We start from the raw sequence: 25369 nt of genomic DNA, 5'->3' as shown, positions 1-25369 counted from the left end.
TTTTCAGAGCTTGGCTTCTATTTTTTCTGTCAATTTTTTTATGCCTGCTTGTTCATTTTAAAATGAGCTGCTAGGTTGTCAGAGGCTTGGAGAATTATGCAGATGTTACTGGGGTTAACAATCACTCAACACAGGAACCTCGAAGGATCGTCAAGTAAACAGTGTTTCTGTCCTATTAATGAATCCATTAAAGTCACAACGCACCTTATTACACTAATTAGACTTAGTAGACAGCAAGCCAATATGTTATGGCAATCAATGATATGCTGAGAAAAATGAAAGCATGTGAACATTACAATGCCACAGTAACATCATTGCTGTAAGCAAAAGATTTGCCAGAGTTTGTTTGTAGTTAGAAAGCTGGCATGTTTGGCTTGGAGTTTCCATTTTACTATCGAAGTCATGTTTACAAAATACAAATGGTTTAAACTGTAAAAAATACCAATACATGTTTTCTTGACCTGAAAGGAACGATCTTCACAGGGAGCCTGGGAACCCAGACACAAGAAGATGGTCCTGAGATCAACCTGACTGGCAGAAAAGCAAAGGAAGACTCGCTGGGATGCCTCCTTAGAGTCAGAAATGAAAACGCAGAAATACTAAAAATCACACATATTTATAATCTCTTTCTCAGGGGCTCTGAAGAGGGAGGCTTGTCACAATGGGGGTTGTGGCCCAACAGTTATGGTTGGGTTATTACTGGCCCAACTGCTATGTCCCCTTTTCCTTCGAGTAGAAAACATTAGCTTTGTTCAGGTACCTAGAGACGATGTCGAGGGAAGCTGAACTCTCTCTACCTCTGCTGAGTGAATCTTAATTCAGGGAAACCAATCTGCAGGTGGGCATGTGATATCATCTTAGGCAGGCAGGGAAAGTGTGTTGTGGGCATATAAAAAGGTTTGGCTCCATCTCACAGTGGATCAAGTACAGGCAAGATTGCCTTTTGAATGACTTAATGTAAGGCTGTGATGCTCTTGGGGTAATGGCCTCCATCTGGTGACCGCAACTTCCTAGCCCGGGGAGAAAGACGACAAGCTGAACTGGTACCCTGGGAATGTGGAACTGAGCCTGGATCCTTCATGAGTATGTTGAGCCTCAAAGTTAACCCTTTCTCGCACTGCCATCCTTCTGAACTGTCCGTAACGTGACTTACTAAATACTGAGACTGTTGAAGGCAGTGTAACAGAATTGTTAGGACAACTGAAGCTAGACTGCCCAAATGATCAAAACTTACTCATTTTCCGAATGTGCAGTTATATTTAATGCAGGCGTGAGGGCACCTCCACATTTACTAAAATGATTTTAATCATCAAAATTGTTGTTGGAGTGATTGATATACTACAAATGATTTCATTTAATGGGAGAGAAATGAGGCTGTCTACTTTTGCAGAGGTGGAACGTCTCAGAAATCTAAAGGGGCAGTTCTGCTTTGTTCTATAGGGTCACTGTGAGTGGGAATGCACTTGATGGTTCGATTTCATTGAAACACATTTGTGATTGTGCGTCAGCTATCAGCTGACATTGCTAACCTAATTAAAGCCAATTCTACCGCAGGTGAAAACAACGATCTTTCTCAAGAGGGATTGTGTTCTTTTAAGAAATACCAACTGATTAATATTAACCATAACCAAATTACATTATATCAATGTATAAAGGAATGGCAAATTAGAACTGAGACAGCATGGATGGAAAGGGGGTGTATCTTACTACAAAAGGGCTTTAACAAGTTCCTGGAAAGAGAATAGGAGAACTTTCCCATGAACCTTTTGAAGCCCCTTGAGATAGCACCAAGGCCTGACTATTTTGTCTCTCAACTTTCAGTAGAACATGAGTCTTTTGCTCCGCACATTGAGTATTTTTAAAAGGGGACTCAATGCCATTCACTCCAGAATGGCAAATAAGAAATTTCTGAAATAAGGCAATTTTTTCTGCTTATCTACTGCATAACCAGTGTGGAAGAGTGGCTAGCAACACTTAAATCATACGTGTATATGATACACATTAAAATTACTAGCAGGTTTCAAGAATGATTAATTCCTGGATTTTCATGATTTCCAAATCTATATTGCCAACCCTGAAAATCATCCCAAACTCCCTGCCATCAAGTCGATTCCAATTCCTGGCGACCCTATAGGGCTGCCCTGTGGGTTTCTGATACTCGGAATCTTGAGAGTAGAAAGCTTCAGCTATCTCCCATGGTGCAGCTGGTGGTTTTGAATTACTTGGCTTTTAACATCCCAACACATTATCCACTCAGCCACCAGGGCTTCCTGAAAATTATAGGAATCAAACATTTTCAATGAATGCCTAGATTCTACAATAAATATGAAAGAAGACCGAAAATAACTAGGAACTCCATCTAGAATTACCTTCAAGAAGTCTGTCGGAAGCAACTTACTGCATGGAATAGCCAATGAAATAAAAGAAACACTTTCAAGCTTCCTGGACCAATGATGTCTTTTAGAGCATATGTTTTAAACCTCAGCTAGAAAGAAAGTGGAAAAACACCTTTCTCATACCGAAAGATCATCTGTGATGACTCACAATGGCTGCAATCTTCTCAAATTGAGATGCTGCTTGCTAACCTGAAAATCTTTTATTTATAGATATTCAGGTCACTTAAAGTCGTAGTCATGAAACAATTGATGTGTTATCACCCAATGTGCTTGCTAAGAGCGATTTTAAAGTGGAATTCCACCAAAGTATGGTTATAGCAAAATGGTTATTTGCCGTTTTAAGGTTCATAAGACAAGTTTGCTTTGTGAAATTCAAGGCTGTGGTGGTGCAGGCCATCCTCTGCTGGAGAGAGACTGCTACTGCAACAGTCAGGTCTTTGGTGCTGAAGAGACTTGGTCAGTCTCTCTTCAATTTCACCTGCTGGCAATTACCTGGAAGGCTTAAGGGAAGATTTAAAAAACACCTATGCCTGAGTTCGATGTTCCACCAATTGAACACAGCTGTGTCATGTCTCAACCCCTCACTCGTTGATGATCAATGTTTAGGACATACTGCAGTAACAATTTTTATCATCACCCAGGAAGACACATGTGTTTGATATGTGAGAACTGACCCGAGATTGTGTGAGGTACTTATGTGACGCAGGAAGGTCTGACTCGTATTGGATATAAATACACAAAAATGGTTGTGCATTATTATATTCAGTTCCGTTTACCTTGGGCTTTTCTTCCAGGATCTGCTGACGTATCTCCTTGTGTTTCTCTACCAGTTTTTCATGCCTCTTACTTTGCGCTTCTTCTAACTGCAAGAGAAAAAAAAACACCAAAGGAGTCCTCGTCATTTAAACCTTCAAGTAGTGAAGAAAAACTTGCAAACTGTACAGATCCATACAGCACACAATTATTTCAGCTCCTGGTCCAGAACCCCCAGGATAGATCCACGGCCTCAGAGTCCACTGTGACTCATGGTGACTACCCTCTCAGGACACAGTCGAGCTGCTCACAGGATTTCCCCGGCTCTGCTCCTTAGGGAAGCAGACCACCATGTCTCCCTCCTGTGGAACGACTGGCACATTTGAACTGGCGACCCTTTGGTTAGGAGCCAAGCAATGAGCTACCATGTCACCAGGGCGCCTTTCTTACAAGCACGGCGCCTCTTGCCGCGTGGTGATCAGAACGTAGTGGTGGGAGTGGGGAATGGGGGTGGGGGAAGCGAAGAGGAGGGTGGTCAATGGAATACAGTTTTCCCACTTTTATAAATGTCTGAAAGTTCCAACATTGCCAAATTAAAAGGTGTGTGTGTGTGGGGGGGTTGTCTTTGTAGACTGTCATCTTCTATCACTAGCGCCAACCAAAGGTCTTTCAGGAAACTTTCCAGTTGGTCTTGTTTCTGGCCTCTGGGCTGTGGAGGTCAATCTCGGTGACCTGTTCTCAATTGGGTTGTTATAGAGTGGTTTGTAATTAAACTAGGAGAGACGTTCGTTATACAGTGGTTGCTCTGGAAGCAACTCCACCAGGGGCTGGAGGTCCGAAACTCAAACCCTCCTCAGACATTCTCCCAGAGTCTGCCAAGGGAGTGGTGAACCGACGTACTCTCTTGATGGACTGCACCACCTCTTGGATATATGAGCGGATCATCTCGGTCTTCTCCCTAAAACAGAACCAGGAAGAAATCGTGAAAGGTACGCACCCCCACCTGCAAGCCTGGGACATCTCAGACTTCCAGAGGCAAGAGAGCAGCCCATCAACATGCCGATGACTGGGACAAGCTTTAAGACCCAGCTCTGGGCACAGGCTGGGCTCTGCCTCATGAGCACGCCTTATTTTAACTAAACACTGGGAGGTTGACTGACAATCTCTAAAGTGAAGATTTAGCTTTTTCTCAGAGAGAATATCTTTTCCAGAAGACCATGAGTGAACCTTGATCCTTTGTGACTGTGGAAAAAGCGTGCAAAGGGACCCTCTGAAAGGCTGAGTAGAGAAGGAGGGGCTTGCACACAGTTAGGAATCTGTTGCTTTGATACAGAATAAAACCAGTTCTGGGTCAAAAGGAATCGGAGGGCCGCCTTCTTTTACTTACTCTTCCATTTGGCTTTTGTCTTTGGATTTGGCTTCTGTAATTTTCTCTTGGCGCTTTTTATCCATTTTCTTCTTTAATTCTTTTTTCTCTCTAAAGTCAAAGGGCAACGGAAGAGGGAGAAGGAGACAAGTCAAAGGGTGATCTGCATTCAGTCAATGAGACCGAGGACATTGTAAGGGGCATTTCCAAGGCTTACTTCTCACAGAGTTCTTTGAGCTTCTTCAACTGGCTGTTCTGACACTCCTCTGCCACGTCCGTCAACTTCTGGATGAGCTGAGGGAAGACAGGCCAGTTTGCTGGTTTACTTGATCACAGAGCACGTCCTCCCCAAACAACCGTCTTGCTAGTGAGAGTATCGATGACTGATGATGATTACAGATGGCTCCAATGGCCAGACACTTACCATTGCCGTGAAATCAGCATGGTCTCTAAGCCCATGGGTTTAATATTACGTGCTTATGATACTATTTTAATTTCAGGGAATTCATTTTAAACTATTCTGGTTACTGAAGCTTGGCTCAGTGCAAAAGCAAACGACCTGGTGGGCTCGGGTTCCAATCACCATGACTTCTTACATGGTGATCTGGGGCAAGGGACCTACATTTTTTGGAACCTACAATTTCTTGGTCGTAAAGGACGTTATTAGGGTTACTGTCTTTGAGAACAGAGTCCCTGGGTGGAGCACTTTCTGAAAGGTTGCATGTTCAAGTCCACCCCGGGGTACCTTTGAAGACAGACTCGGTAATCTGTTTCCAACCAAGGACAGCCTGGGAATCCCTGTGGAGTACAGCCCTCTGGGTCCCTGACCCTGTGATGTTGGTGCTTTTCTCCTGATTTTATATCCGAAGGAAATGAGTTACGAGGCTGTGCAGACTGAGCATAAACCCAGACAACTGGGTTCCCTGATTGCTCTTGGCCTTCTGCACTATATCATGCTATCTTTTATTGCAATTTTTAAAAAAAGCAGTTTTATAAAACCTTTTTCTAATAGAAGAGAATTTGAGCTGGAAATGATGAAATTCTTACAGTTACAATAAGGAACCCACCTGAACTCAAAATTGATATGAAAATGAAAGCATTCACCTAAGATGTAGGTGAACTCTGAGCAAACATTAATGAGTGTGGGGCTGGCCAACAGAAAGCCTTTACGTCATTCAGAAGAGATGGCCTGATCATGACCCTCACAATTAAAATCATCACCAACAATTACAGATTGGCAGTGCCTTTTATCAGATGTGGTAGTGGTGGTGGTGAGGTGCCGTGAAGCCCACGCCAACTCACAGCAGCCGCACATAACACAGAAGGAAACACTGCCCGTCCGCACCATCCTCGCAATGCTTTCAGGTTGCAGCCCAGCACTGTATCCACTGCGTCTACCCATCTTGGGCAGAGCCTTCCTCTCCCCCCCCCCCCACTCCCGCTGCTCTGCTACTTTACCAGGAACACGTCCTTCTCCAGGGACATCTCCCTGCAACTGTGGAGCTGTATCATTCCAGTGTGGGAAGCCTCCGGCCATCTCCTCAGGGGCTCCAACGATACCTCTACTCTAAGTGAAGGCCTGTGCGTTTCTCAGGAACTGGCTCCTCCTCCACCACCCTAAGTCCTTCAGAGGGCTTTTTGGGGTCTCTGACTGTGATGACCAGAATCATTTGGGGAAAGGTCTCTCATATGTAAGGGTGGGTCCAGCGGAGTGTAAAACGACGCCTGGGCATCCCAAACATTCCCTCCCATGTGTCTTGCTCACAGATTCCCCCCTCACCCACTCTCACCCACCCCTACACACACTTTCCCTCAAGCTAAAAGCCTGCCTAGCATGTCACAGGCCACGTCGAATCCCAGGAGGGCGCAGCACCAGGATGGCAGCGGCCTTCTCTTAGATTGACTGGCCTCCCGACCTCCCCTCCCCGAGACCCACTGGAACAGGTACCATCTAGGGACCTTCTCTGCTTGCCCTTACAGACTCTGAATCCAGAATCACCCAGGCTGATTCTGAGTCAATGCTTATCTGGGTTTCTCTTTCTCTGGTTCTCCACTGTCTCTCTATGCAATGGCCTTTCAAAAATCCTGGTACCAGGTTGGAAAACTCTAAGCCCCTGGAGCTCTGGTTGCACTGAACTGGAGGAGAGCATCCTGGTCTGCTTCCTGCTCTCTTCCTTACACAGGTTATGGCGTCTAACCAACTCACTGAGCATGCTCCCTGAGCCTGTTTCTCTTCTGGAGCTCACATTTTACTCACCACCCCCACCCCCCACCTTGGGAAGCACCCAATTTAAGCTGCCCCAAAATTTGCCTCTGCAGTGCCTACTTGCTAATCTTAAACCTTGGTCTAAGCCCAGTCATTAAGCCTAAACGCCTAATTTTCCTTTGTAACCAGATTTGGCCTCAATACAAATTAGACCAGTGGTTCTCAACTTTCCCAATGCGGAGACCCTTTAATACTGTTCCTCATGTTGTGGTGACCCCCGACTATAAAATTATTTTTGTTGCTACTTCATAACTAATTTTGCTACTGTTATGAATCGGGCAACCCCTGTGAAAGGGTCCTTGGGCCCTCAAAGGGATTGTGACCCACAGGTTGAGAACCACTGAATTAGACAATAACTCAAAAGGACCACAAGATGGCACTCTTGATTTTACAGCCCTCTGGGACCCAGAGAGTTTCTGTAGACACAAAGGCAAATTTCTAGAAGTTCCCTATGAACAGGCCTTTTTCTGCCTTCCTTCTCACCCCATCTGTGTGAAAACTGCCCCACCAGGAGAGCCACCTCTCCTGGACAATCAATCTTCTTTTGATCTTTAAGACCATGCCCCTCTGCCCACATTCGTACCTGCCATCCCTTCTCCCCCAGCTCTAGCTGTTTCAGCTTTTTCCTCTCCCTCCTTCTTATAATCTTCCAGTCTCATGTTTAGGAGCCTCCTCCTACTGCCTCCTCTGCCTTGCCATCTCCTCTACCACTGGCCCCTTCCTCTTCATCACCATTTGCCTCCCACCACTGCCAACTTCTACACAGTCTCCCCCTACTCTCTTCCACCATTGCCTCTAACCCAAACCCATTTGCACTCTGTGCATCCCTGAACAAAGCCTCTTTTATATATCCAATAATTCTACCTTCAGACCCTGGCCCTGTCCTCCCTCTCTGTGAGGTTGCAGGGGCTGAGGGACTTGTCAGGGTCCCATATACCGTTTTATCTTTCTGGTCTATACATCTGGGACCCTTTTCTCTGACCCGGACACTTATATTAATGAGTTCAGATATCTCACTGAGTCTTACGACCTTACCTGGCCTGATATTTATATTATTCTTACAACTGCTTTATCCCCTGAAGACAGGGTAGCAGCCCAGCACAGAGGCAATGAAATTCATACCTGGGACCAGACTAAACTGGACCAGGCTCCAATGCAGTTCCCCAAGGAGACCGTCACTGGAATTATCAACTCAGTCTTAAGGACCTCACTCTCCGAGATGAAATGGTTAAGCACCTCATTGAAGACTTACAAAAGATGACTAAGAAAGCAGTCAATTTTGACAAGATGAGAGAAACCCTTCAGGAACCCAAAGAAAATTCTGCCCAGTTCTTATCGCCCCTCTCCGAGGTTTGCCATAAGCTCACCAGGGTTGATCCCGCAACACCAGCTGGCACCACTTTCCTTCATTCACACTTTAGCTAAGTCAGCTCCTGACATTCAGAGGAAGCTAAAAAAGCTGCAGGATGGTCTGAAAACTCCACAATGGCCCTTCTCAATGCAGCCTTGAAGGTTCCCAATAACGGAAAACAACAGGAAAAATCACATCAATGACAAAGGGACAAAGCTAAATATCAGATGCAGGCTAACACCCTACAGAGCAAACAGGTGAATCCAGACCAATAAACACTGAGCTACAAACAGGTAAATCACCTGGATCCTGCTTTAAATGTTCCCAGATGGAACACTGGGCATGCCCCCATCCTTGTCCCCTGCTGAAGCCTTGCTCGCATTGAAAATAAGGAGGGTAACTTAATTGCCCCTTCGGCCAGAGGGCGGGAAGGATTAGTCTCTTCCAGAACACCTCCAGAGCAACTAGCTCAAGACGCCTCATTGTCACGGCTTCTAAGCTTGGCCATAGAGGATCGATGGTGGCCAGGGTTGATGGCCCCCATGGAGATCACCTATTATGAGCCCAAGGTAATGACCATTGTGTGAGGTAGGCCTGTTTCTTTCCTTTTAGATAGGGGGCTACTTATCCCACATTCCCTGAGCATTCAGGACAAACGCCTTTAGCACCCCCGCGATTGTAGGGCTCTCAGCTATAGTCTCACCATCCTTCATTACACGGCCACTCTTCTGTAGCCTTTATAATGTCCACTTCTCACACCAGTTTCAGGTCACCCCACTCGTCCCTCTATTGGGAAGAGGGAGTCTTACTAAATTGAAAACAGTAGTAACTTTTCATTCATCCGGGCTTCCCAGGCTCCAAACTTGTGGCTTCCTTACAAGTCACACCAGATGACACCCCTCACCAACTCCCTTCCTTTACCCCCTGAACCCAGTGAACCCAGTGAACCCAGGATTGTGGGATGTCACCTCACCCTCTGTTACTTTGCTTTGCCAACCTGTTTATATCAGACTAAAAGACCCCTCAAAATTTCCTAATGTTTCTCAATATCCTTTAGCTCGTCAACACCTAAAGGACCTTGTCTATTTCAGTGTTTTCAATGTTTTTTATAGGAACACATTGTGCCTTCACCAAACTTACATGGTGGGTGCCAACCCCTCAAGTGCTCCCTGGACCTTACGGAGCTGGGACAGCTAGAAGCCTTCCGCAGCCCTTGTCCAGCAGGAAGCAGCTGCAGATGACGTAGCCTTGGACCCTATTCCCTATTATCAAAAGGTAGGAATGGTGGGTCCAGCTGAGTGTAAAAGCGATGCCTGGCCATTCCATCCCCCCCCACATTTCTTGCTCACAGACTCTCTCCATTCCTACCCTCCACATGCGTTCCCTCAGTCTCCAAAAGCCTCCCATGAGTGGATAGGCCACGTCACACCCTCTATTCAAACTTGCCAATCAGGGAATCACAGGATGCTCTCCCAACCCCACCCACTAGCCTCCACCCCCAGGTGCCTTTCTTTGTGTCCGCACTACTTTTCCATCTTCCTGGTAGCTCGGCCAGGCTGCGCTTCCCAATAAAGCCTGTGACTTGATACCCACATTTCTGCTCAGTCCTTTTTCTGTCATGCTCCTTATGCCTATGGACTCTACACGTCTCTGAGTTGGGCCGATAGCCCACAAATCTCCCTAGATTATTTGGAAGCTTTGTCAGATTTAGTGAGTCTGGTGCGCCCACTCGTCATTCTACAGGCACCTCCTGTCTTCCAGCAACTCTTGTGAATTCAACTTGACATTCCTACTTCTGTTTCTATGTCTTCGTTTCTATTACTCACTTGGTTCCAGACCAGTTTCTCGATGATACCAGCAATGGACTCACAGTTACTGCTGCACTTCCAGTCCACCTCGGCAACACAGGCCTCCAAGAGAATGGGAGCCCTAAGGATCTTACAGCCCCTTAACCCATTCAGTTCTGACTTTTATCTTGTTTTAGTTTCAGCACTTGAACAATTGTCAGCACCTCATTCCTTCCAGATTCCTCTTGACCTTCCTCTTTGATCAGGTTCCAACCCCCAACTAGAATATTTGAAATTAAGCTTTATTCTTCTTAGAAATAGCCCCCCCCTTTTTTTCTTCCAGGCCAGACAAATTATCTAAGTTATTCTATTCAGTCACAAATGAATATGGTCCTATTGAGACCTACCAACATACCAAGCTGTGTTCTGGAAACTTGGAGCTGACAACCCGCCTTACCAGATGTTCCTACTCAAAGTGTAGTCCACAGACACAGCAACAAAAGCACGACCAGGAGCACAATGGAAATGCAAATATTCAGGTATTTTCTCAGGTTACCTGAATCAGAATCTGCATCTTAACAAGGCTCAGCAAATTTGTTTGTTCATATTAAAGTTTTAAGAAGGATCATCGTATGTTGAAGGCAATGAATACAATCTAGGGAAAGCGTACTTCACTCTTTTCTGCTTCAAACCTTTATCCGTGTTCTCCTCATTACCCCAAACTATTTTCTCACCTTTGAAATTGGGGCCGTTTTCCCTTTAAACTTTGTGTTTCTATTAACTGAAGTTCCCTTTGCATAGAAACACACGATCTTCTTCACACTCTGAGTTCTTGTCTTATCTTTGAATTGTCTTCATTTCTATCTCTAAAATGGAAAAATAATTGTTGTCTCTCCTAGTGCCCCACCCCCCAGTCTTCAACTCCATCATCTCCTTGCTGCTCCAGCCACTGATATTTACCTGGCTTTGCTTTCAGGTTACAAAAATGTTTTTGCTATTAAAGTTATTGATCATTTCTCAGGACTTCACTTTTTTTTGTCCAGAGATTCCTAAATTTATCAGAACCCCTAGCACTTCAGTAGTTTCTCCAGGACAACCCTAGGTAAATAGAAATACCTAACAGTTCCATGAACTAAATGCTTAGGTCTCAACAACTTAATAGTAGTAGTTCATATAGTATCTGTTTCCCTCAAATGTGCCATACTGTGAATCCAATGGTGTGCACTATTAAATCATGGCACTGCCTAAGGAATCATGGCTTTATCCTCTTGACAGAATGCTGGATGTCTACCCAGACTCAACACAAAATTTTTCTTCCTTAATTTATGGTGCCCACAGCAAGCGCCATAGCCAGTTGGTTTCTGAATCTTGTAATGGCTTCAGCTCAGTACCTCCTTCACTTCTGGTTGACATCTCTAACAGCCTGGTGACCAGTCAAACTGATGGTGATTCTAATAAGGCTTTCTTTAAGATTTCTCCAATGTGTCATTGGAAATAGAAATAAAATTTAGAGAGGATAATACTAATATACACAGAAAAAAGGAGAAAGAGCGGGAAAGAAAGGGGGAGAGGGAAATGGAGAGATTGGCTTAGTAAATGTCACAGGTACATTTCCCCCTAGAATTCATCTCAATGTCTTCTCTTCCCACGGATTGAACACTGATCATTTCCTAAGTGATATAATTGTGTATTTTCCCGGTATTAATTTCTGTCCCTTGCAATCAAGAAGGTCTGAAAAAAAAAATAGAAAGATTTCTCAGCTTAACTCCTAAATAAGAGTTTGGTAACAAGAGATGTGACAATAGGACTCAGAAAAGCTATTCCCTTACCACCTTGAACAAAAGTTTAAGTGCTTTTTCGCTTTTACCTGAAGGTAAACTGACTCACTTTTAGTTTCTTCAATAGCAGGTCAACTCTCATAAAAGAGTCATTCAATCATAGTATTAGCCGCAAACCTCCCTGGGAGTAAACTGTCTATTAAATGTAGCCTAAAAGAAAAGCTGTTTAGAATTCCTAGGAAATAAACCTGGTGGGTACATGGCAAACTCAACTGCAGTAAACAGAATTTAACTTTCAATAGGATTTTTTTCTGGTCCAAAGTAATAAATACATCTAAATTATTCTGTTTGTGTACTACTTATGCCAAATTTCCAAGTTAAATGTTCAAAACTTTTTAAGTAGTGAAAAGAGAAATCTCTGCGAAGTATAATTTCCTGTTTGTTCACAATTCCATGCTAAGTTTCACTTGGTTTTGCTATTTGAGGAGGCTGAGAAAAATGGTTTCTTAAGGTAATAATTCCTTAACTCTAACTCAAAAGCGATAAGAGCTACCTAGACGGAAACTGGAGTCTCTTCTAAGACGCACAGGTCCAGGAAATGTGCAGGAAGCCAAGGGTAGAAAGACCAACCTTTAGGCATAACTCATCTTCCGTCCCCTTTTATTAATAGCTGGAGACATTTCTTTCTTTTCTGCTCATGAAAGTATACACTCTAGGTCTTTACTAAAATGATTAGTCTTCTACAGAGAATGAATTTATGATGCTCTTGAACCAAGTTGTGATCTACAGAATAAACAAATTACTAGTAATTTCAAAGCAGTCTGTTTCTACTGGGGTCTACCTTCTTCATTCAAATAGGCAAATATTCACTTGTTCACCTAATATGAGGTATCTTCAGAACATTTGCGAAAAATGGAGTTAAAAGATGATGGAATTTACCAATGAAGTGTTTAAGCCCCTCATATTCATTGAGCATCTGTAGAAGAGAGGTTATAGACTGAAAGGGTAGCCAGAAGCCCTGGTGTGGAGTAGGCTTCCCACTGAGCTGCTAAGTGCAAAGCCATAGGTTTGAACCCATCAATCAGTCTGTGAGAGTGACATGCAATGGTCTACTTCCATAAAAGTGTAAAGTTTCTTAAACCCAAAGGGGCAGTTCTACCTAGTCCTATAGGATCATTCTGAGTCAGAATTGACCTGTTGGCGGTGATAAATGGGCAACTATCTTATTATTCACCAAGCTATTCTAGAATACTTAAGAATTGTTTAATTTTAAATTCCATACCTAGTTTATAGAATTTACAGCTGTTTACTTGATTCTAGAGGAGCCCTAGCGGGTGGCGTAGTGGGTTGCACGGTGGGCTTCAAACCACAAGGTCAGCAGGTTGAAGCCATCAGCCACTGCATGGGAGAAACCCAAGGCTTTCTACTCCCATAAAAATTCACAACCTCAGAAAACCACAGGGGCATCTCTACCCTATCACACGGGGTCTCTATGAGCAATAATTGACTCAGAGGCAGTTTGTTTGCTTGCTGTTTTTCATTTGATTCTAAATGTTTAGATTATCCATGAGATATTTTTCTCCTTTGCTGCGTATTATGAATTGAAATATGTTCCTCAAAAAATGTGTGTTTTAAATCCCAACCCATGATTATACTCCTTTTTATGTTATGTTAATGGATCAGTGTAAGTGTAGGATGTGCTTTAGGTAACTCTTCTGAGATATAAAAGGAGCAGGTGAGGGTGTGATAGATGCCTTTCCACGTGAAGATCACCAAGGAGCCAAGGAGCAAGCTGAAGAGACAGGGACCTCTCCCCAGAGCCAACAGTAAGAGAAAGCTTTCCCCTAGAGTCCATGCCCTGATTCTGGATCTCTAGCTTCCTGAACTGCGAGGAAAGACATTTCTGCTCGTTAAAAGTCACCCACTCGTGGTTATGTCCGCAGCATTATCCAACCAAGGCAACGGACAAAGAAAGGAATGGAGGAAAGTGAAATCTGATGGAGAGGCTTAGCCGATACGAACAAGTAGATCCAACTTGTAGCATTCCAAATAATTGTTTACCTTTAAGTTATGCCAAGGTAAATGCCAGCGTTTTAGCTTTCTGGGAGAGGTAAGTGGTGACTGTAACAGGCACTCCCTTGAATGCAATTTCTGGTACTATGTTTTTACACAAAAAGACGCACTTCTTGCACTTGTGTGCCGGCGAAGCCGTCCTTCCGGCATGGGGCATTTCTATAAGGTCTGCCGAGGCGTGTTCTTTTCACATGGGGATGTAAGACTTTAGCAGAGTGGGTTTGTAGGAATGTCTCATGCGGGGAGGGTGCAGTTGGCAAACAAACGGAGCAGGGGTGTGATATTTTAGTCAAATATGACATTTCTTTATGACAGATCTACTAGACATATTTTAAAGTTTAAAAAATGTTAAAAAAAAAAAAAAAAAACAACAAACCAGTACATTGGTAAAAAGAATCTAGCTTAAGCGGCATCTGCTTAGGTGAAGCTTGGGGTTTCCCTTCTCCATCGCCTGGGCCCTGGTCCTCGTTGGTGCAGCATCCTCGCCACTGCCGTGGAGTTGATGCTGACGCCCAGCAGCCCACGGAAGGGTTTCGAGACTGTACGTCTGTATGGAATTTTACAGTCTCGTGTTGCTCCCCTGGCCAGGTGGATGCGCTTGAACTCCAGACTTTGTGGTCAGCAATCCCATGCCTACTCTATAGAGTTACCAGGGTCCTTTAGTGTGCTGTAATTACCTCTAAAGTCCTTTTTAAATGTAAGTTGAAGTTATATTACTCTGTGATTCTGTGTTTTTAGAATTTCATGATGAGTTTAAAAATCCTAAGAATAATAAAAAATAAAGAATCATGTCCATGTAATTGTAAAAAGAAAACCCCAAATAAAACAAAAAACTCACAGCCAGTGAGTGGATTCAGACCCATAGTGACCTTACTTTCACGAGAGACAGACGGTTCATTGAAAACGGTTCACACAGAGTTTTGTTGCGCCTTGGGGGATGGCTGTGCTTACTGACATTTCCTTCACTTTTTTCTAAACAGTCCCTAAGAAGCACCGTGAATATATAGGAAGAAAGTATATAGTGAACACATGCGTCTTTTGATTTGAGTTGAAAGCCCAAATGATCATTTTATCTGGAGTTTTATAATTATGCTGTTGTTGGGATGTATGTGTGCACAGACATACAGCATATACACCGATTCAGCAGTGTCTCCAGGCACCACGCAGTGACTCTGATTACACTCTGCCCACTGGGCAGCCGTTCTCCTCCTCCTTTTCTGCGTCCGTGCTCCCTCATCAGCATAAACTCACTGTCCTCAGAGGTGCCAGCCTCCTCTGCCAACTTGCTGTTGGCCGTGTCATTTCAGAGATAGTTCTTCAAAGAACGTAATGCTAAAGCGCGCTTTTCTTTCTTTCTTTCTTACTAGTTAAGCTGAATGATTGTTCGATTTTTAAAAGACTTCAGGGACTATGTTGGTTGTACATTTAGGCATCATGTCAGGGCACTAGTTTCAATCCAACAATCCCCCAGGGCATGGCTCCTGACAGTCTCTGTCCATGAGAATTTGAAATTCTGTTCTGTATCTCGCTCTTCTTGACCCACTTCTTCTATGGAATCTTGGAGCAAAAGGTTCTGTATGGTAGCCAGACATTATACAGCTCTGGTCTCAGAGCAAAGGAGGCAGCCGTTCATGAAGCTCATTAGTCATCCTGTCCCCTGGCTTTCTTTGTTGTTCCAGGTGAACATAGGATAATGGCAATGCCTTCGGTGGCTGCTTTTAGGACCCAGGCACTAAGAAATAAGCAGGGACATAGAAAGAGGTGCTCAACCGCTAGGAGGCCAATTCACTGAACTGTCCCATGAAATCAGGACCATAAACTTCCACACCAAGAAATCAAATTCCCTGAGGGATTAGGTGTCCAGAAGCATCCTCAGTAGCTACTCTCTTGGTCATGGTCGAGCATGTCCCTGTGATGGGTGGATGGCTGCAGACAAACTCTATCAGTAAAACGTTTGTGTTTTTCTTGTTAGGGGACCTTAAAAAACAAGCTCCAATCATAACAGTGGCTCCTTGGGGGATCTCCTGGACCAGTTAAAGGCAGATAGGTCAATTTTTAAAGCTATATAGACCATTTAAAATTTTTATATTAATCTCAAAGAACATAGGACTATCGCAGGGACTTACTAGGAAAGAATTTTGAAGAAAACTGAAAACTACACTGGTGAGTAAAAGTCATGCGAGTTTCACTGAAGCTTCTTTTCCATCACAACAATGCATGTGTTTATTCTATGAGACTTTCCTTGAGTCCTTACTGCATCCCTTCAGACTCATTTCTGTTCCCCAAACTCAGAGTACATGGAAAGAGACATGATTTGTGACGATGGGATGGTCTGCATTGCAGAGGGCAGACAGAATTCTTTGGGGGAAGGTTTAGAGAGATGAAAGCAGCACCTTCTGAGATGGCAGATGTGTGTGAAACAAGAGCTTCACAGATTTTATATTTTATGTTTGATGGAAGTTTCTAGGCTTTGTAGTAACACTTTTTGATTGACCCTCAGCGCTATCCCACACTCTTGCCTACTCAACGCTTCATGGGTGTACAACTTATGGACAGAGATTACAGTGGTCTGTGAACCCCTCATTATGATGGTCGTGCCCCTGAGAGTTGGCTCAGTGCGTCTGTAACTGGAGGGAAAAGAGCATTACAAGCAAAGGGATCCTTTCAGAGAATTCTCCCGAGAATGTTTTGCTTTAGAAATGAGGAAACAGACATCCACAGAACTTAATGACTTAGGCAATTGGCAAGCTAATTGCTAAAGAGGGGCATACTCTTAGTAAATAAGCCTGATTCACAATCTGTGCCCTTACTTCCATTGGCCTGCAAGTCGGACCCTCCTTGAGGAACTCCATCACTGTGCGGAGTAGAAGGTGTCCAATAACTAATTTAAGATGAAAACTAACCATTTGCTAGCCATTCACGCTGACAAAACGAAAAGCAAAAAATTTAATGTGGTTGTGAATACACTGGCAAGATCCTGCTTTCCACGGCATTCTTTTAAAAAAAAATCAACAGAAACAGAGAAAGGAAACTATGTAAAATACCATCAACAGGGAACTGAATAAATAGTAACATTCATACAATGAAATAATTCATTGTCATTAAAAGCACAAATTACTAAAATAAAAAACAAAATAGAAAAACTATTCATGACATACCGTGGAATAGAAAATGCAAATAGAACAGTATTTCGGTTGGGTCTTTGTGAGTGAGTGAATCTGTGTGTGTGCGTGTGTGTGTGTGTACGTGCGCGCATGTGTAAAAGAAAAAGCAACAATATCAACAACTGCATTAGGGTTTCAGGAATGATCTGGGATTGTGAACACATTGTTAATAATATTTTACTATTCATTTTGTTGTCTTTGTTGTATCTTATTTGATGAAGAATATAGACCTTCTGGACGGTCAGGTGATTTATGTCTCAAGAAAATGGTCTTACGTTAACAGCAAAATATTAGAGGAAGACAGGTAGCGTGATACAAACCCTAGGTTCCCAAATTTATTTGGCCTACATCACACACACACACACGCACGCACACACAATTACTCAGCATCCCCCTGGCAATTAAAAGCCTTTGTGCCACAGCCCATAATCCAGGATAAAGTGTGAAGTGTCTGCTTTTGCAGTCTCTCTGGGTTGTTCCAGCCCTAGCGGTGGTACCGCCTACTCTGGGAAGCACTGACGTAAAGTAATGGTGGAAGTCCTTTCTGACATTCCAGTTACTCTGGGCACTAATGCTCCAGCCAGGCTGCTTTGCAAAGGCAAACATTCACAGGTGGCTTCTGGATGGGTTGATACAGCAATTGCTGTTTGAGAGAAATCATCAAAAGAAACCTTATTTGCTTCCCGCGGCTGCAGTAGCATGAGCAGGCTATCAAAAATTTAACACACATATATATTTGAAATCAAGCATCCCAACCTAAAACACTTTTAGCTTAAAAATGTTTTTAAAGAGAACGCTTTCATGAAAAAAAAATCGTGGCTGATGTACATGATCTCATTCCTTCTTATAGCTCCGTGAGGTGAGTGAGGGGTCACGTTTCCATTACCAAGATGAGAAAACTGCAGTTCAGAGGGGAAGCAATGGCTTGGAAAGAGGACCTTTGACCCCGCTCACAAATCAATGAGTCCTTTCATTCACAGCTTGTCAGTGCTTACTTACACTCGGGGCGTTCGTTCTGGGACAGGACTTTCCACTGCCCCAGGGCGGACACTGAATCGACACGCTAAGGTTGGTGGGTACTAATGGCGGCTCCGTGGCTACGCAGTCGGCTGCTATGTGCAAGGTTGGCTGCTTGAAGCCACCAGCTGCTCTGAAGGGGAAAGAGGAGGCTTTCTACTCCTGTAAAGCGTTACTGTCTTGGAAACGCACTGGGCAGTTCTATCCTCTTCTATAGGGTCACCAGGGGTTGGAATCCACTCGCTGGCAGTGAGTTTTGAGTAACGTTGGTCTGGCGCTCCGCAGGGACAGGACTGCTGAGGGGACAGACTGGAGGAAACCATAGGAAGGATCAGAAATAGTAAGACAGTTATGAACAAAGAAAAAGGAAGGAAGGAAGGAAGGAAGGAAGGAAGGAAGGAAGAAAGAAAGAAAGAAAGAAAGAAAAAGAAAGAAGGTTAGATATATGGGAGATTTAAAATGTGGAAAAGAGGAGACAAATAAAATAGAATGAAACGCAAAACAAAGCTCTAAAGATGATAAAGGAAAGCGTGTGAAACAAAAATAATGATGATGGCAAAAAAAGAGTATGGTGAGGGCGAGAGACAAAAAGCAAATCTGTTTTGAAGTCACTCACTGGAGGAAGGAGACAGAGTGGTGAGGCCGTCCTTGCTGTGTGTGATAAGTGCCCCGCCCCCCCCAGCATCACCCTCAACTCCCTGCTTAGAAGGCCTTTAACGTAATGCGAGGGTTAAACACTAAGGCTGGTCCTTAGTGGAGCCTCCCTGAAGAAATTCCATAATTTTCTAGTCACTCCAAAAGTCAAAACCTATTAGGCGTCCTGGTGGCACTTTACAAGGCAGATTGGGGTGATGCCTGACTCTGCACCTCCAACTAGATGCGGGCGGTCCTGCTGCTGCAGATCGCAAGGCCATGCTTGTAGTAGCCAGGCTGTAGATCCATTTGAGACACCAGTCTGCGCAGCTCCTTGTTTGGATGGGTATAAAAAATTCTTCAGAGCTAGAGAGCATTAGAAGCTTGCTGTGTATTTTCTATCTACAGTAGAAGCCTGGGCCCTGACCCTAATTCCTTCTAGAAGGAGCATCAAGACGCGATGCAGAAGAGTTCTGAATCAATTTTTCCCAGAAGTAATTGAAAACAGATTCATCTGTTCTCTATCACCAAGTTTTGACCCTAACCTTGCCTTTTTAAAAATCATTTCATTGGGGACTCATACAACTCATCACAATCCATACATACATCAATTGTGTAAACCACATTTATACATCCATTGCTCTCATCATTCTCAAAACATTTGCTCTCCACTTAAGCCCTTGGCATCAGCTCATTTTTTCCCTCTCCTTCCCTGCTCCTCCCTCCCTCATGAACCCTTGATAATTTATAAATTTTTATTTTGTCATATCTTGCACTGTCTGACATCTCCCTTCACCCACTTTTCTGTTGTCCATCCCCCAGGGAGGAGGTTATATATAGATCCTTGTAATCACTGGTCCTGAAGGGATCATCCATCTTGGATTCCCTATGTTTCCAGTTCCTATCTGTACCAATGTACATCCTCTGGTCTAGCCAAATTTGTAAGATAGAATTGGGATCATGATAGTGGGTGGGGAGGAAGCATTTAGGAACTAGAGAAAAGTTGTATGTTTCATCATTGCTACCCTGCACCCTGACCGGCTCATCTCCTCCCCGAGACTCTTCCATAGGGTATGTCCAATTACCTACAGGCGGGCTTTAGATCTCAACTCCACACTGCCCCACTCATCCACAATTACATGATTTTTGTTTGGATGATGCCTGATACCTCATCCCTTTGACACCTCGTGATCACACAGGCTGGTGTGCTTCTTCCATGTGGGCTTTGTTGCTTCCAAGCTAGATGGCCGCTTGTTTACTTTCAATCCTTTAAGACCCCAGACGCTATATCTTTTTATAGCCGGGCACCATCAGCTTTCTTCACCACATTTGGTTATGCACCTATTTGTCTTTAGTGACGTATTGGGGAAGTGAGCACACAATAGATATGATATTTTGCTCTTTGATGCCTGATAACAGATCTCTTCAGCACTTCGTGATCAAACAGGCTAGTGGGCTTTTTCCATGTGGCCTTTTTATACAAAATATTACACAGAAATTTCAAAGTAACTAAGTTCAGAGCTAAAATAATTTAAATAAGAAACACAACATTTAAAAAGTTTTTAACAACTACAAGATGGCCCCTACCTTGAGATTGATGAGGATATGGATCTGGGGATATGAATGTGGAGAGGAGATATGGTGAGAGAGTCATTGTTTGGAGGGGGAAACCCCTTCCACAAAATGAACTGGTAGCTGCTTTTTAGGAGTTTTTTTTTTCCTCCTTCTTTGCCTTTTTTCACTAGTATCTGGCTGGCTTTCTCTTAAAAAAAAAATCTGTCTAATGTGGTGTGCTGTTGGTATTTCCTTAACTGTTTTCTAAAAGTGTTTACTAAATTATCATCAATATCAATAACACGGTTAACCAGTTCCTTACCAGGATGATTTTTTTCAAAAAATTCTTTCTTAGGACCCATGTTTTTTTAATCTAAAAACAGTACAGAAAGTCACAAAACCTAAGGAAATTAAAGCAAAATGCTTGGAACACAACTGAAAAGGTTTAAACCACCCCCACTAACAACACCAATGCTGAGTGACCGAAATATGAACTACTTTTGTTGACAAAAATCACAGTGTGTTGGGTCGGATTCCGATATTTAGTTTGAGCTCTGATGTAAAATTTTCTAGACATTTCAAGTCAAAATCTGATTATGTCAAGTACCGATGCGGTTGAGTACTGATGTGGCCAAGTACCAGGGATCTACTATATTAGGGGAATACAATCAATTTCCAAGAGGGTATTCTGTTGACTTTATCGATGTAGAATAAAGTAAACTGTTCCCAAATCTGTTATCTCCTACTTTCTTTTACTACGTTCTTTCTTTCCGAATTCATCAAGTGATAATGTAACCATTTGTTGATCTCTGAGTGTGGTGGCCCAGTCAGACCGAGTCTGACCCAGGGTCTATCAGAATATTTTGCAAATATGTGGTTTTCAATAAATTCTTGATAGGGAGTTCATAGATGCTATGGTTCCTTTCCTGATCCTGGAATTATGGGCACCATCATTTGAAATGCATGATCCTTAAGCAAAGCGTGTTTCCATTTAATCCTCAAAGCAATTTTGGGAAGATGGAGTATCTTCTGTCTGATTTCTCCCATCATCCAAATAACCCTTCTGGCTTGGAGCCTATTCCCTTTTTAATGACAGTCTGTTTGTCTCATTTGACTATAGAGTCCTGATTACAATTCAGAATTACAAGCATAGAGATAAGTGATGTCTTTCAGTTACAAAACTTCCTGGCTAAACAATTTCTTGTTATTACAAACGGGGTTGATCAGATGCACGGGTTCCGTATGCCTCGGCAAGAAGCGTGTGTTTTCAATGATGTTGTTGCTATTGTTGGGTGCCATCAAGTCGGCTCCCCTCACGGGGACCCTAGCGGCAATAGAACAAAACCCTGCTACTCCTGCGCCATCCTCACTCTTGTTCCTGTGCTTGAGCCCATTGCTGCAGCCACTGTGTCAATGCAGCTCATGAAGGTCTTCTTCCTTCCTCTCTGTTGCTGGCCTTCAACTCTATCCAACATGACGCCCTTTAAAGGGACTGGTCTCTCATGGTAACATGTTCAAAGTACACAAGACAAAGTCTCACTACCTTTGCATCTAAGGAGCATACTGGCTGTACTTGTTCCAGGGCCAATCTGTTCTTCTGGCAAACCACGGAACTGCCAATGTTTTCCACCAGCACCCCAATTCAAAGGCATTGATTCTCCTTAGGCCTTTCTTAACCCACGTCCAACTCTCACATGCATAGGAGGCAATTAAAATACCCTAGCTTGGGTCAGGTGCACCTGAGTCCTAAAGTGACATCCTTGCTCGTCAACACTTGAAAGAAGTCTGGTGCAGCAGAGTTGCCCAACACAATGTGTCCTGATGGATGCTTCCATGAGCACTCATCGTGATTCCCTGATATATGTCTCGGCAAACAGCATGCATTTTTAATTATGGTATTTCTGTTGTTAACTGCCATCAGGTCAGTTTTAAAATTATAGCTCCCCAGGGCCAGAAAATATATCTTTTGTGCTTCCCAAACCAAGGCATTTGGACTTCAGCTTGCTTAACTTAGGTTCATGTAGGTGTGTTCAAAGGGCACTGGGGACTTATTGAATTGAAATCAGCAACCTCTATAGAGATCATGACTTCAACATGAATTTATGTTTTCCTGAAAACTATCCAAAACTTATTAAAACTTCGTTCCCTCTTAGGGAGAAGGGAGTTGAAAGACTTACTGGGGGATTGCCACCTCCAGTAGGACTACCATCACCCCTGCTCCCAAAACTTCCTCAACTGAGATCCTCATGGCTCAGCTTGGTCTTGCCCAGTCTGCAGCCAACCTTTTCTCCGAGAGAAGTTGTAAAGCACCTTTCCTCCTCCGTTGTGATTCCATATGGCACCCAGGTGTCCTTCCTGCGACACTGGGTGGTTGGAACTCCCTCTCATTTCCATATTCCTTTCCCAGCCCTCGTCCTCTTTTACCCAGGAGGCCTTTCTGGGATGGCTGGGATTCTGTTTTCATCTGTGTTCTGAATTCTTTTTGCAGGAATCTCCTTTGAGTTTCTTTCCTTGGGGAATGCGGTCTTTCCCAGGATTCGGAGCTCTATCCACACTCCCCATGATGCTGGCTCAGTGGGCTGCACATCAAAGTGATATTTACCTTGTCAGTGAGCAGCAGTCATGTCGGACGACACGATGGCTCCTTACTTCCCTGGGCTATTTGATTGAACTGTGCTTTGGGATTTTCATTTTCAGGGCCAACACTAATTTATTGGATAGCACAGTAACAGAGCTATTCTTATAGAAATAACTTCAGATCATGTCAGTCCTCTGCTCTAAGTGCTCTGACAGCTGCCACTTCACTCCAAGTAAAACACAGAGGCCTATGACACCCCAAGAGGTTACTGGCCACCAGAATCCCATCTCTTTGATCTCCTCAGATAGAGCACCCTGAGGTTGCCCTACCACAGGAAGCCCAATGAGCAGGGGGCTTTTACAAAACACGCTTATCATGGAAAAGGACGACCTCTTTCAGAATGTTCTGGGGAAAATTTTGGAGATGGAGGAGTAAATAGAAAAAGTTCTCTACGATGAAGATTTTTATAAATTGGCATTTTAATACCTCTCATTGCCTCTAGCCTATAGCATATAAACGTAATCATTTCCAATTTATAAATGGTCCTTCTAAAACACAGAGTAAAATTCCGGTGACTTTTGGGTCTGATTTGCTTTGCCTTTGTCCAATTTTACTATTGTAGCATATGTTGAGAGCAACCATTACAAATGGGCCAGTCCCTGGGGCCCCATCTGCCAGGCTTCGAGTACAAGTAGCTCATTTCGGAACCCATCCCAGGAAACACTGGCAGGGGAGTGAAGAAGTAAGACCAGGAAGGAGAGAAAACCAAGAAAGAAACGTTGTCAAGCCAATTACTCCTGTGGCACCCCGAAGGTGAATTGCACCAGGCACGTCTCTAAGAAAGTACTCAACATGCCTTTCAGAGGCACCCCAGAGGGCTGAGGAAGATGCAGGACTGAACCACCAGGTCCAGTTAGTATACTTGAGGTTTGCCTACTGAATATGCCAAAGCCCTGCACGTCTGCCCTGCTCTGAGTAGCAAGAGTAAGCTGGCAGCAAACAGACCTGGCTGCGGGGAGCCGGCAGGCAGATCAGGATCCTCAGCTATAGTCATGGTGGAGACAGCCTTGGAGGTGAAAAGGGTTACACACTGGGCTGCCGAAAGACGAGGCTGTCTGCTCCCATAAGGATTTAGCCTTTGAACTTGACAGAGGAAGCTCTCCTCTGTGCTACAGGCTTGCTCTGACTTGAATCGACTCAAGGGCAGTGGGTAGGTGGATATGATGAAGCCTCCGATATCGCAGTCACCAAGAGCTCGGCTGCTAACATGGCGGAAAGATGAGGTCATCTGCTTCTACCAAGGGCACAGCCTTCCCAAGGTCAAGGGCAGTTCTCTGTTCTCTAGGGTCACTCACTGGGAGTGGATACAGGGTGAGGTGCCACAGAGAGGTGGAAGCTATTTGTTGGACCAATAGCTTCATCCCATGCAAAGCTAACCATCTGAAATCAAGGCTGCTTCCCCCTACCACACTCAGCATCAAGGAAATGACCTTACCCCCTACCTTATTCAGCATCAAGGAAATAACACTTTTATACCGTGGGTCGGTATATGTGAGAAACAGAAAAATTTCTCCCAAGTTGTCTCCCCAAATATATGCTGCCTGCTACACGTGGCAGATGACTATACATTTGGAGGTCAACAGAAGTAGGTCAGGGGTTATTCTCCCTAAGGGCTATCAGCCATCCAGAGCAAGCAGATAGCACTGTTTATCCCATAAGTAGGGCCCACTCCCTTCTGATAAGGATAGTAGTTGACTATTTCTTTGTAGTAGACTCCAGAGAGGTCAAGCCCACCCAAGGGTGACCAAGGTTAGGCCACCATCATGAATCTAGGGTCTGCCCTTCTTGTCACATATATATACCTAGTCCCTCCCCTTCCTATCATGTGTACAGCCCTAGCTCACCCTCTTCCTGTTACACCTATGCCCATTGTATACCCCCCTCCTATTGCTTGTATACCTATTGTAATGCCCCTTCCTGTGACATGTGGTTACCTGTAATCACGCCCCCCTCAGTAGATATAACCCGTGGTTAGCAATAAATGGGGTCTCTAGCCTCCTGCTGGCTCTCCGACACCTCACCTGGGCCCACGCTGTGTGCAGACCTGGATCGCCATCCAGGAGGTGAGCATGCTACATGAAATGTGTCTAACTTATTTATTTGACTCTCTCTAACTCTCATGTTCTCTATAACTTTACTGTATATAATCTTTGTATATCTTAACCGTACAATTGCACCTACCAGACCTGCAATTAATTGGTGGTGGTGGTGGTGGGGCTGGCATTTCCCTCCACAAGTATGAATGAAAGCGTGATGTAAGAAAAATCTTGTCTTAAAGATTTTTATTTGGAACATTGCTGCTCTCTTTCTTACATTTCAGAAACTTGGGAGGCTGTGTCACTTTGATTTGCTTTTCCTGTTCCAAGGACTGAGCAGGACACTGACACTGTGCATCAGGCAGAGTGAAAAGAGTAGACACAGCATCCCGGGGCACGTGTTCTGGTCAACACAGTGAGGGGCTGCTGCGTGTGCAATGTGCGGGGAGCGCACACACACACACACACACACACACACACACACACACACACACACACACACACAGCAATCCCCATGGCCCGCACTCTGCATGTGCAGAATGACTTTAATGTGGAGG

General features: G+C 44.0%; 1 protein-coding gene across 2 annotated transcripts in view; it reads right to left on the bottom strand.

Moving 5' to 3' along the window:
- The window catches only part of PLCB1 (phospholipase C beta 1), an 839164-nt gene that overhangs the window by 112109 nt on the left and 701686 nt on the right, over positions 1-25369 (bottom strand). For both annotated transcript variants that reach the window (XM_075563986.1, XM_075563987.1), the window contains exons 28-31: positions 4733-4809; positions 4537-4626; positions 4050-4107; positions 3173-3259 (exon numbers count right to left, since the gene is read on the bottom strand). In XM_075563986.1, the coding sequence (XP_075420101.1) occupies positions 3173-3259; positions 4050-4107; positions 4537-4626; positions 4733-4809 (312 nt within the window). The remainder of the gene's footprint in view (positions 1-3172; positions 3260-4049; positions 4108-4536; positions 4627-4732; positions 4810-25369) is intronic.

The sequence above is a fragment of the Tenrec ecaudatus genome, chromosome 12 (genome assembly GCF_050624435.1).
Source record: "Tenrec ecaudatus isolate mTenEca1 chromosome 12, mTenEca1.hap1, whole genome shotgun sequence".
Lineage (NCBI taxonomy): Eukaryota > Metazoa > Chordata > Mammalia > Afrosoricida > Tenrecidae > Tenrec > Tenrec ecaudatus.
This window is presented reverse-complemented; position numbering and strand designations above follow the sequence as displayed.